Raw genomic sequence first — 15309 nt, 5'->3', positions numbered from 1 at the left:
ATAGTATTTAAGTTTTAAGGTAATTTACACTTTACTTTAAACTTGCTTTTAACATAGCAAAATGAAAACTATTTTATGTTCATTTTGCTAACTACAAAATTAAATTGATAGCTTAGAATTAAACTTGTTTTATCCCAATTTTGATTATTAAGGCTAAACAAAGGACTAGCAATTCAAGTTTCTTATAGATGTGAAACATTACTCTCAAATATTTCTTGGCAATGCCTACTACTGACTTGAACTCAAGTGACCAAAATTCCAATTAGGTTCCAATTAATTTTTCTAATACAGCAGGGAGGAAGCTTAAAGCTTAATAAATAGATGCATCATGTCACAAATTCCACCTCTGTTCAGTTTGATTCTATTTCAGTCCCTGTCTATTTTTCCTTAAAAAAAAAAAAATGCCTACTGTTCAAAGGCATCCTAAGAAGCAGAAACAATTCTGGGGATTTCATATATACTGTTAAAGGTTTACTCTGAGGCTGCTTCTGGCCTGGAGACCCAGCCTTACCTAGATTCACACGGCTGGGAACTAGACTAGATTAGTGGCAGAGCAGAGAGAAAAGATTTTAATATGCACTATGTACAATTTCACTGCTAAATATTTTAATGTGAATCTTTTCTTTTTCAAGCCTTGAAAAAAAAATCTAAAATTTTACTGGATTTCATCTATTGTGACTAGCCAATCTTTGTAGCTTTTAAGTAGCTTTCCAAAACCGGCAAATGGAATTGCACTTTAATCTCAGACAAGCACCCTTACCTAATAAACCCGTCAAAACCATACAAATCCAAAGTATTTCTGGGACAAAAAAAGGAAAATCACAGTATTTCCCAAGAACACCAGGGAAACAACTTATTCAAAATCTTATAAACTGAGAGGAAAATACAATAGGACTAATTTCCTCTGCATAGCTTTGGATAGAATCTCATTCTAAATTGCTGTACAAAGCCATAGAACTCTATCGACGAACTCACTAGAGAAAATTCCACAGCACTTTGAAGAGTATTCACTTCATTTTGCCTTTCTCAGTTTACCTTGGGTGCCTCCGGAGCCCACAAGGAATTGTAAAATCTATCTGGTCCCCAGGTTAGGAAAATGAATTTGTTTTGCATTTTCCAGTCAAAAGTTTCACCCAAAATGTAATATCCGACTTAATTTCTTAAAATCCAACTAACTAGGACAGCTGTTTACACTAGCAGTCTTCATCAATATGGCCTCTAGGAGTAATCAGTGGGAGGGGGAGTTTGAGTTGTGTGAGTGTGAATCGTGTGTTTGACGAGAGGTGGGGTGTGTGTTCCTGTGTGTGACTTAGATGAGGGTCTATGTGTATGTGTGTGTGTGTGAGCGCGCGCGCGTGTGTGTTGTGTGTATGTGTTCCCAGCCTAGTCTTTACCCTAGAAGTCAAGGGAAAGGCTTAGAGTAGTAAAGAAAAGTGAGACCAGAGGAAAGCGAGAATGTCGGAAGATGAGAAGAAAGCTGGGCGGGTGTTAAAGCAAGAAGGAGGCAAGCTAGCTTGGGAGCGGTGTGCCTGAGTTTAACCTGCGTTCAAAGCCAAACCGCAGGCAATCGAGGGAGCCCCTGTGGCAGAAGGGAACCAAGACCAAGGTGGTTGCAAACTTCAGCTAAAGAAAAAGGGAAGGCCAGGGTAACTTTTCCTCCAGGAGGCCTTCAATACTTCGAGTGGTTCGGTGACTGGAATTAGGGGTAACAAAATTCGGAAACAAAAACACCGCCATCTCGGCAATTCCTTGTAGGTACAACCAATACCTCTAGCACCCCAAAAACTGGGGGTGGCGGGATGGGTAACGACCCTGGCCGGGAAGGAAGAAGGGCGAGCCCTAGGCAGGGGCCGACGGCGGGGACTGCGGTTACCTTTGAGCTGGGGCAAGGGCTGCAGCTCGGGCAGGTTGCTCTGACAGCGGAACTGCGACGAGCCTTGCGCGCGCTTCTGCCTCAGCGCCTTGCGCACTGATTTCCGGGTGAAGCCGTCCACTTTCTCCGAGGCTGAGATGGCGGCGCTGGCTGGGGACGACGACGACATCGCGGCCCCCGAACCCGGCAGCTCGGGCTGGCGCTGCATGGAGGCGGCAGCGGTGGTCAAGGCAGGAGGAGAAGGAGGAGCGGAAGCCCCCCCCCTCGGCCCCGTCACCCCCAGCTGCCCGCACCCTCCCCACCTTCAACTCCCAGAGAAGGGGAACCAGCTCCTGTGCCTCCGGAGCACTCCACTCCTTTTTCTCCTCTTCTCGCTCCTCCTGCCCTTGGCCGGCCGGCCGCCTCCCCCCCCCACGTCTTCAGAGCCCCATCTCGGACTAGGCTCCCAGCGCCGCACGCGCTTCTCTCGGGTTCCGAGAAGTTAGGGGCTGCGGTCGTCGAAAGCTGGCGGAGCTGGAGGGAAGTTCCTTGGAGTGCGGGGAGGGAAGAATATAGAAAGCCGTCCAGGAGAACGCCTCAATTGCCGCTGCCGCTTTTGGTACTCCTGCCGGGAGGCTCCCCTGCCGCGGCCATCCCGGGGCTCCGCACGGCCCGAGCTGTTGCTGCCGCTGCTGCTGCCACCGCTCGCCGCTGCCGGGATGTTCCCCCCACCCCCTCGGTGTCTCTTTGCCCCTGGTCAGTGGCCGCCCCTCATACCCGGAGCAGGAGGTGGACCCGCCGTCCCTGACCCTCCACACCACTCCCAGCTCCCAGCCGCTCGGCTCCGCGCCGCCAAGTTCAAACCCCCCTCCCCCACCCGGCCCGCCTGCCAGTCTACAGCCCACGGCCAACCCCCGCAGCGCAGCGCAGCGCCCGCTACAACTTGAGAGGGTGGAGGATACTGGGGAGGGTGTGCGCACCCGCTCTCCTAGCTAGGAGTTCGCCCAGCGGGAGGGAGGGGCCTGCAGCGGGGGAGGTGGGAGCAAGAAGAGGAGGAAGAGGAGCTTGTGTCACTGACGAAAACCGAGAGGCTAATTAAGCTTCGAGAGGTGGTGGGGGCGAGGGGGGGGCACTAGGGGACAGAACCAATAAAGGGGTGGTGAACTAAACAGAAGTGACAGGCAGTACCCGCCAATGCAAACCGAAGCTATCAGAGCGGGGCGGGACACGCCTAACCGTCAATCAAAGAGCTTGGGTTGCACTTGAAAGAGCTCTGGAGAGACTGAGGCTTGAGGTGGGGGTGGAGGCTTGGGGGAGTGGGGAGGTGAGGGAAAGGGTGGGACTGTTGTGTGACGGACATCTCTCTTAGCCAATCATCGATGAAAGTAGGGAGGCGCGCTACCTGCGTCATAGCAGTGGAACGAACACCCCAGATTGAGAAAGGGTGGGTGCCGTCACCCCCCCAAAACACATACACACACAAAAGCACACATACATGCACACGTGTGCTCGCGTGCGATTGCTTAAGCGCCTGTTAATTTTCTGACAGCCAATGAAAGAACTGGGAGACTAGAAAGGGGCGGGGAGATTGACGGCGCCGGACACTCTCCTCACCTCTCCGCCCACCTCCTAGGTCCGCTAGCCAATGAACTGCTGAAGCGACTGACAGCAACCATAGGAACGAGCGCGGGGAGGAAAGAACGCCAGGTGATCTGTCAGAAGGGCAGCGTCACGGTCCAGTCGGGGTAGGAGTGAGCACTGATTGACAGCCTGTGGGAATCCTGGGGGAAGGCGAGGGGAGGGAAGGAAGGGATTCTAAAGGCGGGCGTTGGAGATTGAACCCTTCCCCAAAGTTTTAACGAGTCTTGAGGAATTTAGGCTCCTCCCTTCCCACTTCTCCCCACCCCCACCAACTTCCCTCTCCGCCTCGGGCTCTCTATGAACACATGCTCTGGGTTCTGCAGTATATGCACGGCTTTCCAAAAAAGCCTCAAAGCTGATTTCCAGACCGCTCTCTTGGACTGGAGAAGAGATTTCCCCCGCCTTCCTCAACTCAAGGCCTGCAAATACTAAACAACCGGGGTGTATAGAATCACTTAAAAACAACAACAACAAAAAAATGGTCTTTATTCAGGAACTTGCTATATACCCTTACCCTGACCTTGTTTCCTGCTCACTACACACTTTCCCCAAACTATCTTTTCAGTAGACTGCAAACTCTTTAGCCTGGGCTTCAGAGCTGGACCTCTAAAGGACTTTTCCAGTCCTTGTGGTTACCATTCCCCAGGAGAGATTCTTTCTCTGAAGAGCCTGTGGATAGATTTCAGGGGGTCTGTTAACTTGGATGAGGGAAAAATTACATCTTTATTTTTACTAACTTCTAACTGAAACTGGTAAAATACAATTATGTATTTTTTTTAAAACTTTTTTTTTTCTGAGAAGGGTTGCAAACGCTTCATTTACCAAAGTATCAAAGGGGTCCATGATACACACAAAAAATCAAAGAATCCACGATAGGAGATACATACCTATCCATTAAACATCAGTCACTTTACCAAAATATACTTTCTTAACTTTCCCACTTCTATGATTTTCTTTCTATCTAATGTAGAAGTTCTTAACCTGAGGTCAGTGAACTTGTTTTTGTTCTTAAAAAAAAAGTTTTGATACCTGTTTTTTTTAAATTTAAACATTTATTAATAATCATTTTTAACATGGTTACATGATTCATGCTCCTACTTTCCCCTTCACCCCCCCCCCCCCCCCGTACTCCCCCCAACCATGGCCAACGCACATTTCCACTGGTTTTGTCATGTGTCCTTGATCAAGACCTATTTCCAAATTGTTGGTGGTTGCATTGGTGTGGTAGTTTCGAGTCCACATCCCCAATCATGTCCACCCCGACCCATGCGTTCAAGCAGTTGCTTTTCTTATATGTTTCCTCTCCTGCAGTTCTTCCTCTGAATGTGGGTAGCGTTCTTTACCATAAATCCCTCAGAGCTGTCCTGGGTCATTGCATTGTTGCTGGTACAGAAGCTTGATACCTGTATTTTGATATAATTGATTTCCTTTGTAATCGTATATATTTTATACAATTAAAAACACCCTGAGAAGGATTGTGATACAAAAGAAATTAACCCTTGGTCTAGAATACACTTTTATTCCCCCAATCACAGGACTTGGACCTAAAGTCAAGAGGACCTGGATTTAAATCAGAGGCAGTAAGGTAGACACATGGATAAAAAGGGTTGGGCCTGAAATGAAAAGATTAGAGATTAAAATCCAATTTCAGACACTTACTGGTTGAAAAACCCTCAGCAAGTCAACAAACCTCTACCTCAGTTTCTTCAAATGTAATTAGGGGTAATAATAGTTCCTACCTCCCATGGTGGGCAACTAGGTGGTACAGTGGGTAGAACACAGAGCCTGGAATCAGGAAAACTCGTCTTGCAATGTAGCATCAGACATTTAAAAGCTGGGGAACCCTGGTCAAGTCACTTAACTCCATTTGCCTCAGCTCCTCAATTGTAAGAAAGTGTCAAACCATTCCATTATCTTTGCCAAGAAAACCCCAAATGGGGTCATGAAGAGTCAACTGAACACAGGGTTGTTGTGAAGATAAATGAGTTAACTGTGAAGTGATTCCTACAGTGCTGGCACATAATAGGTATTTAATAAATAAATGCTTATTCACTTCTCATACCAAATCCCAGTTATGTCACTTTGCTGTGTGACCTTGGATAAATCTTGCTAAGCTTTAATTTCTTTATCCGTTAAATGAGGAGGTCTATGACCTCTACGTTCTCTTCTAACTCTAAATCTGTGATTCTATAAAATGCTTGCCTGCAGAAACTTTCCCTGATAACCCTTGTACCTCCTTTTCATGACCTTTTATAGCATTTAGTAGCTGTCATTCTCATACAGTAGTTAAAAACTGGTGTGCTATATTATCAAGACTTGTAGTAGTATGGTAGAAGAAGTACTGGACCTGGAATAAGATGGCCTGAATTCAAATTTGGTTGTGCTACTTACCATTTATTAGACCTTGAGCAAGTGACTTTAAGGCTTCAGTTCTCTCACCTGCTATTCCCTAACTTAACACTGACACTCCAGGGTTAGAGCCTGAAAGGGTAGGATCTACCTTGGATTCTAGGGATAACCCAGTACCTGGTTATTCCTACTCATGTACTTCCTGAGCCCTTAAATAAATGATAAACCAGTAGATACAGTACACTCTTACCAAAGGCACTTATTAAGATGATACAGTAAAAATATTAGCTATAAAATGTTTGTACCATAAACTGGAGGCCTACTCTTCCACAAATACATCTAATTTGAATGGGGAAAATAGGCTTCAACTTAGAGCACAATGGTAGAGAAACTGATATAGCATAAACATCTATAAAGTTCTTATTTTCCCATATAGATTGTGAAGTCTCTGAAGATAATCATATTTTCTTCATCATGGTTCAATTTCTTGGACCTAATATACAATAATTTTTGGGATAATTGATTCTTGATGCCCTTTTTAGTATCTTTTCATTTAGGACTTTTTGGAGGGTACTATTGTCTTTTGGTGACAAAAAAAGAATCATTGCTATGAATTTAGTATAAGAAAGAATCTTAATATCCATTTAATCCAACCATTTCATTTTACTGAAAAGAGAATTGAGACTCAGAGGGACTAAATTATCTGCCCATGTCATACATGTAGTAAGTTTGATTCCATTTCAGCCCTATATCACCAAAGTTGAAAGAGTCACTAGTCCCTGTTCTGCTACTTGTTAACTTTTGGCCAAATCACTCAACCTTTCTAGTCCCTCCCTGGACCTTATTTTTCATTTGTCAAATGAGATTAACCTAGATGCCCATAAGGAGTCTTCTGCTTTTAAAATGTTATTTCTAAAAGCCTATGAATTTGTATAAAATGTGAAGAGAATAAAAAACTCATTAAAGACAGGCAAAGTGGTTCAGTAGGGGGGAAAAACTGCTTTTGGACTCAGAAGAGAGCTGGATTTTAAATCCTTTTTTGTCACTTATTAGCTATGTAAATCTAGGCAAATCACTAAAAACACTCAGATCTTGATTTCCTCATTTATAAATGGGGATAATAATATTTGTTCTACCTACTTCAGGATTATTCCAAGGAAATTGCTTTATAAAACTTTAAGCACTGTTCTTAATCTGAGTTGTTATACAACAGAAAATAAACAAATACAGTACATAACTAGTTGCAGATGTATAAAGCTACATTTATGAGTGTTGGGATGGGATAGTTGGAAAAATTGGAATAAACTAGAATGAGTTGGAGTTAGTCAGGGAAAACATTTTTGGAAGCAATAATTTTAACACAGAATTTTAAAGGAAAAGAGTATGTTCCAGATAGTCAGTATTCTACTGGACAAAGTTTGGGCATTATAATCCCAGGACAAAACTAAAAATGTGGGATTTTGTGTGTAATATAAGCACATTAAGGAAAAATAGTCTCCACCTCTCCCCAACACCTTACCCAGCTACATGGGGGGTGGAGGGGAAAGATATTGATTTTTTTTTTTGTCTACTTTCAAGATATCTGCTTTTGTAACAGAACTATTTCACTAATTCCATTGTGAATGACATTTTCCCCAGATCTGATTCTGATTCTGATTACAAACAGGCTTTCAGGAGGGGTGGAAGGGGAGGGATGGGCATGCCCGTGTTGGCAAATACCCACAGTATATTTCAGTATATGCAACAGATTGAAAATAGGGAAATAATAATAACCTAAACTTATATAATACTTTGTAGCCACGAAGCATTTTACAGTATTTCATTTGATCCACAATATCACCCTGAGAGGTAAGAGTTGCAATTATTAGTGTAACAAGAGCTATTCCATGGAGCATATTCAGAGATACTCTTTCTGGTTCTATTTGACCACATGGGCTCTTTGGGGTGTGCTTTCCACTATGTAGTGCCCCAGGACTGAAAGAACTTTCATTTTGGTATCATTTGGCAAACACTAGATGATCCTATGGTTGTCTCTTCATCCCATGACAGCAGCAGGGGTTGTATTCGTTGAGAGAAAAGTCTGCTTTTGGCTCCATTTCCTTGCTTCTACTCCTCTCCCATAGAGTGGGGTAGTTTATTCTGTTTTAACACTCTCATGGGGGGAGATAAAGTGTTAAGCAGTCAACAGGACACTGGGCCTATATTAAAGGAGACCTAAATTCAGATTTGACCTCAAATACAACTGTGTGACTCTAGACAATTTGCCTACTATTTGCCTCAGTTTCCTCAAATGTAAAATGAGGATAATAATAGTGCCTAACTCTCAGGATTGTTGTGAGGATCAAATGAGACAATATTTGTAAAGTGCTTAGTACAGTGACTGGCATATGGTTGGTTTAATATGCTTGTTTCCTTTTTTAATCCCACCCATGCTCTCATGTTGGGCAAAACCTCAACTAAGTGAAAAGGGGCCCATTGCTGCCTTTTTCACTTTGTGTTCCCTTTCCTGAGTAGGCGACTGAGCATCAACCTCCAGGTAGCTCTGTCTAGGCTTGGATTTGGCCTTTTGAATACAAAAGGGCTGAAGTCTTAGGCCTATTGAGAGAAGCTAACTCTGGTAGCAAGAAAAATTTGGCCCAGACTGGACCTATTTTACTTCAAATATGTACTGGGTGTTTTAAATAGGTGACATCTAAATAACTAGTCAACAGTTCCAAAAGCTTTTTTATCTGCTCTTAAGGTTTAAGTATCAGCTTCCCAGCATATTTTTAACAATAGTTACAAATTGTTATTGAATCCTGTTTTAAGTCATTATGAGTCTTTTTATACTTAGCATATTTTCTGTGCATAGGAATAAAATACCTGTCCCATACTTGACTCATATTGTATGTTTAGCACCTTTCATTCCCCACTTTGGGGAGATCTAGATTTGAGCCACAATCTAAGCTTTAAATAATATCCGAGGGCAGTGATGACGAACTTTTTAGAGATGGAATGCTGGGCCCCAACTCCACCCTACCCTCCAGAGCAAGTGTTGTGCCAGTTCCCTCCAGAGACCATATGCCATCCCCCTCCCCTCCATCAGGTGCCAGGCACACCCCACTCCACCTCTTACCCCACACAGGGGAGGGAGGAAGCACTCCCTGGGCTGCTGGGCAGAAGAGTAGATGAAGTGATGAATGTCCTCAGTGAGTGTAGAGGGGGAGAAGAGAGGCCTGAGCACTCTGCTCCCCTCCAGTTCTGCTGCCTGTGAGTTGCCCACCTTACTCTCTGTGTGTTCCCATTGGGCTGCTGGATAGAGGGGTGAGTAAAGTGAAAAAATGTCTTCAGGCGTCAAGTGGGACATAAAGAAAGAATGTACCTCAGAGGATAAATGATGGAATTATTGGAAGAGAACTCAAAGCAATTCAGATAAATGTCAACAAATACTTATCGAGCACCTGCAATGTTCAAGGAATATGCTATGTTAGGCACTTATCTGAGATACAACGAATGTAGTCCTAGCCCTCAAGGAGCTTACAATATCACTGTAAGATATATACACATGAAAGGTTAATTATGAAAGTGAGCTAATAGATGATATGACTGAGAAATGGTTTTAGACAATATGACCTCATGGAGTAACTTCTACTCATTGTTCCTAGTACAGGGGTAAAGAACCAAGCAGAAATAATTAAATCTTTCATGCAGTATTCTTTCAAACATTTGATAGAGAGGTTTCAGATCTTCCTATGTCTTTTCTATAGACTTAATATATCCATTTCCTTCATCCAACATTTGTGTAGCACAGTATTGAGACCTTTTATCATCCTGGTTGCCTAAGTGCTTTAAAGCTTAAATATACCCTTCCTAAAATGTAGCTCCAAAAACTGAATACAACATTCCAGATATAGTTTTACCAGGGTAGAGTATAATGGAACTATCACCACCTCTAGTCCTAAATACTATACCCCTCTTAAAGCAGCACAAGATCACATTAGGTTTTATGGGAATCATATCACATTGCTGACTTATATTGAGTTTGCAATTCACTAAAACTCTCAGATCTTCTTCAGATAAACTACTGTCTACCTGCCTTCTCCTCCTCCTTCTCTCTATGATATTGGTTTTTTGAATCCAAGTGTAAGACTTTATGTGTTCCCTATTAAAATTAATCTTTTTAGACATATTCTTGCGTGCTCCGCTAGAGACTTCCCCTCGAGGTGACATTTTCCCATTAATGACCATGCTTTGGGTACAGATCAAGCTCAGAATCCACTTAACTGGGTTCAAAGTGTAGTTCTGCTTCTGATAATCCCATATCTTTTGATCTTGTACATAAGAATGGCATGAGAAACCTTGTTGAATACTTGCTAAAATTAAGGAAAGCGATATGATCCAATGTGCCTATATCTCAGAATCACATATCTACTTATTATTCAGTTATTTCAGTGTCGTTTAACTCTTCCTGACTCCATTTTGGACTTTCTTGGCAAAGATGCTAGAGTGGTTTGCCATTTCCTTCTCCAGCTCATTTTACAAATGAGGAAATGGAGACAAACAATATTAAGAGACTTAAGGGGGCAGCTGGGTAGCTCAGTAAATTGAGAGCCAGGCCTAGAGATGGGAAGTCCTAGGTTCAAATCTGGTCTCAGATACTTTCCAGCTGTTTGACCCTGGGCAAGTCAGTTCACCCCCATTGCCTAGCCCTTACCACTCTTCTGCCTTGGAGCCAATACACAGTATTGACTCCAAGATGGAAGGTAAGAGTTTTTAAATATATATATATATATATTAAGAGACTTACCTAGAGTCAAGCTAGTAAGTGTCTGAGGCCATATTTGAACTCAGGAAGATGAATCTTCTTGACTCAAGGCCTGGCATGCTATCCACTGTACCACCTACTTTCTGTATCTATAGCATTCCTCTGAGTTCTCAGTCTGTCAGAAAAGGATGTGAGTCTAGCCTAGCATGACCTGTTCTTGATAATAAAAATGACTGGCATTTATGTAGTGCTTTAAGATTTACAAAACAAGGGCAGCTGGGTAGCTCAGTGGATTGAGAGCCAGGCCTAGAGACGGGAGGTCCTAGGTTCAAATCCGGCCTCAGACACTTCCCAGCTGTGTGACCCTGGGCAAGTCACTTGACCCCCATTGCCTACCCCTACCACTCTTCCACCTATAAGTCAATACACAGAAGTTAAGGGTTTAAAATAAAAAAATAAAAACAGTTACATGGAAAACTTAGCTATTTAAGACATGTTCTGTTTCTCCAACTGGAGTGTGAGCTTCTGGAGGACAGGGATCATTTCTTTATTTTTATAAAATCTCCCTCATTGTTTTTAGTACATTAACTAGACTATAGCTTCTTTTTCTGTGCTAGAATTACTTTTTAATGAACTCTCTTTCTTCCTTCCTTCCTTCCTTCCTTCCTTCCTTTCTTTCTTTCTTTTTTTAAAAACTCTTACCTTCCATCTTGTAATCAATACTGTGTGTTAGTTCCAAGGTAGAAGAGTGGTAAGGACTAGGCAATGGGGGTTAAGTGACTTGCCCAGCCAGCATCACATAGCTAGGAAGTATCTGAGGTCACATTTGAACCCAGGACCTCCAGTCTCTGGGCCTGCCTCTCAATCTACTGAGTCACCTAGCTGCCCTTGTCCTACCTTTTCTGTTGGCCTTTAGCCTTATGTTTCTATCTGGTTATCAGATATTTTGAACAGTACATCCAATTGATGTCTTAAACTCAAAATATCCAAAGTTGAACCCATTTTCTGTCCCTTAAACCTTTCTCTCTTCCAAATTTCCCTATTATAGAGAAAAAATTATGCACTTTGGATAAGGAAAGGGACTGAACGAAAAAGAAATCTTTATATCAAAGTTTTAGTAGTCAGAGGATGTGAACAAATAGTTCAAGAATTGCAAAGTATTCACAACTATTAAAAAAAGTGCTCCAACTTATTCAAAAGAAAAAGGCAAATAAAAACAAATCCAAAGTTTTACCTTACATCCTGAAAGTTGGTAAAAATGACAAAAATGGCAATATTCAATGTTGGAAAGGTTGTGAAATGAGAGGCACATTGTTGATAGTGCTACAAAATAGTGCAATTTGGAATTATACAAATAAGGTGACTAAAATGTCTATGCCCTTTGACCTGAAGATACTATTGCTGGACTTATGCCTTAAAGAAGTCATTAACAAGAAGAAAGTCTCCACATACACTAAAATATTTATAGCAGCACTTTTTGTTATATATATTAAAAAAGGAAACGAAGTAGAAACTCATCAATTGGGGAATGGTCAAAGAAACTGTGGTACATGAATATATTTAAATATTTACTGTGCTCTAAGAAATGATGAGTGTGATGAATACAGAGATACATAGGAACTATGGGAACTAGTGAGTAGGGGGGTAAGAATAGACAAGAAACCAATATACTTAGTAACTATAACAATGTAATTGCAAAGGATAAGTACTCGCCAAAAAAGCTAAAAGTGAATATATTGAAATTACAAATTTCAAATGAAGAAATATTAGAGGACACTGCCAACCTACCTCTTCCTGGAAATGGAAGGTCCAAAGATATTATATACATTGCACGGATTTTTCAGATTTTTTCAACGTACTGATCAATCTCACCGATAGTTTTTCTTTCCTTAAAAATTACTATTTGTTATATGAGATGGCTTTCTGGGAGGAGGAGAAGGAAGAATACTTGGGATAACTATGATGAGGTAAGAAACAGAAGTGAAACTTAAAGACTTATTTTAAAACATATAATTCTAATCTTTCTAAAAACTTATAAGAATTTTAAATCTTGCCTTTTAAAGGCAANGGTTTAAAAAAAACAGATAAAGAGCTATGTGTTAGTTTCAGGAATCAATGTAATAAGTACTTGTATATAAAGAAAATTAGAAGGATATTTATTTATTTATTTTAAAAAACCTTATTTGGTAGCAATTAGGTGGTTCAGTGGATGTGAGATTCAGGCCTAGAGACAGGAAATCCTAGGTTCAAATCTGACTTCAGACACTTTCTAGCTATATTACTAAACCCCCATTGCCTAGTACTTACTGGTCTTCTACCTTGGAACCAATATAGAGTATCAATTCTAAATGGAAGGTAAGGGTTTTCTTTTTTAAGTTTATTTTTATTTAAATATTTAGATTTCTTAAAAAATTAATAATGATAACAAATTTACATTAATATCATGCTTTAATTTTTTTAAACCTTTACCTTCCATCTTAGAATCAATAATGGCTATTGGTTCTAAGGCAGAAGAACAATAAGGGCTAGGCAATGAGGGTTAAGTAATTTGTCCCAAGTCACACAGCTAGGAAATATCTAGGGTCCGATATGAACCCAGGACTTCCCAACTTAAGTCCTGTACCTCTGCCCACTGAGCCACCTGGCTGCCCCCCAAAAATCTTTCTTAATTCTAATATCTTTTCTCTGTTAGTTATTTCTCATTTATCCCATCTGTAGTCTGTTTTTACATGGTTGTTTGCATGTCATCTCCATCTTTAGACTATGAACTCCTTGGGAGCTGGGACTGACTTTTGCCTTTCTTTGAATTTCTAGCACTTAAGATATTGATGTACTAAGGTAAGGCATGTAGTAAGGCTTAATAAATGCTTATTGATTGACTGACTTTCCTGGCTATATCAGTTCTTACTTGATTATGCCTTTTATACTACTTCATTCTCAAAAAATAATTGTTTCACCAACAGATTATTCTTATAGATATACTAATGAATGCCTGATTGCTTTCTGAAGTTGTCTAAACCTGACTAAGAGCAATACATCTCATACACTGAGACAAAAAAGAAAAATTTGAGAACAGGATAATGGTCAATGTGGAGAATCAGAGTAAGGTTGAGATGACAATTAGACATTTGAGTGGGGAAAGCAGATAGAAAAAACTTAGAAATGCCTAACCAGAAAGAAAGAAAGTTATTTGTTACTATAAAAGTCTATTTTGTAGTCTTTGATACAGCAGATAAATAGATCATACTATCACATTGAAGAAAAGGAAGAATCCTTAAGAAAGAGTTATGTAGGAAAGGGTCTGGGAACAGAGCCCTGAGAGATGCCCACCCACAGGGAAAGGGAGAATGAAATACTTATGCAGAAAAAGCTAAAGGAACAGATGGGTCGCGAAAATGAAAATAAGGAAAATAAGAAATCCACAGATGCCTAGAAAGGAAAGGGGGTGGGGCATAGAAGAGGAAGAAAATTATCTGTGTCAGTATCAATGTCAGTAAAAATAATAATGATTAGAAGGAAAAAACAATTTGGTTTGGCCAGGAGACAATTGATTATTTGATTTTAGAATGAGAAGTTTCATCAGCACCAAAGTCAAACAGAATGAAGGTCACATTATGAATGAGTGCAGTTTGTTTTTTTAAGTAGAGATAGTAGGACAAGCAGGAATGCAGAAAAACAGAGACTAGGAGTGGAATAGTGGATGAGAGTGGCAAGAGCATGATAGATCGAGGAAGCATTAGAGTGGGAAAAAGTAGAATCCCTTTCTAGGATACATAGCCAGCATTTTCTCCCCTTTTAAGATGGAGAGGGGAGGACAGAATCATATTTTCTGAAGCTTCTTCCTCCCTTGGTTGGCTATCCTCCTTTATCCATTTGTGTTTGTACTTGTCCATGTTTGTCCTTGATGTGTCTCTCTCTGTTGAATGTGTTATCTTCTGTTGGTCCCTTGCCTCTAGTGACATAGTCTACCTAATTCATCTTGTGCTCCACTACCAAATTAGCCTGCCTCCCCCCACCAAAAAAAATTTTTTTAAATAACCTTTGCCTTGCATCTTAGAATTGATTCTAAGTATCTAAGATTCTAAGGCAGAAGAATGGTAAGGACTAGGCAGTTGGTGTTAGGTGACTTGCCCAGGGTCACACAACTAGAGTTGAAGTCAAGTCCTCCCCACTCCAGGCCTGGCTCTCTCTATACTGAACCATATACCTGCCCTCCAAAAACACATTTTCATTGTATAATTTCTGTTGGTAGTTATTTAGTCATGTCCAACTCTTCATGACCCCATGGACCATAGCCATCGATAGGGTTTTCATGGCGAGGATACTATAACAGTTTGCCATTTCATTTTTCAATGGATCCTTTTGTCAGACAGTTAGAGGTTAAGTGACTTGCCCAGGATCACATAGCTAAGAAGTATCTGAGCCTGGATTTGTACTTGGGCCTTCCTGACTCTAGACCAAAGACTCCATTCACTGACTTATGTAGCTGCCTATAAAATATAATAGCTCCTCTCAGAAATTATGTGGTGTTGCTCTGAAAAAGCCATAAAACTACATACCCTTTAATCCAGAAATACCCCTTCTGATTTTGTATCCCAAAGTGATCAGAGATAAGGGAAAAGGACTTACTTGTAGAAAAAATATTTTTAGTAGCTCTTTTTGTAGTGGAAAAGAATTGGAAACTGAGGAGTTGTTCATAACCTGGGGAATGGCTGAACAATCT

At 41.2% G+C, this 15309-nt stretch overlaps 1 protein-coding gene across 1 annotated transcript in view; it reads right to left on the bottom strand.

Annotated features, from left to right (window-relative positions):
- PPP2R5A (protein phosphatase 2 regulatory subunit B'alpha) overlaps positions 1-2113 on the bottom strand; it is an 82605-nt gene extending 80492 nt beyond the window's left edge. The window contains exon 1 of the mRNA XM_044673867.1: positions 1874-2113. Coding sequence (XP_044529802.1) covers positions 1874-2081 — 208 coding nt within the window. The 5' untranslated portion in view covers positions 2082-2113. The remainder of the gene's footprint in view (positions 1-1873) is intronic.
- Between the last annotated feature and the right edge of the window lie 13196 nt (positions 2114-15309).

Source organism: Gracilinanus agilis, chromosome 4, assembly GCF_016433145.1.
Source record: "Gracilinanus agilis isolate LMUSP501 chromosome 4, AgileGrace, whole genome shotgun sequence".
NCBI classification, from domain to species: Eukaryota; Metazoa; Chordata; class Mammalia; order Didelphimorphia; family Didelphidae; genus Gracilinanus; species Gracilinanus agilis.
This window is presented reverse-complemented; position numbering and strand designations above follow the sequence as displayed.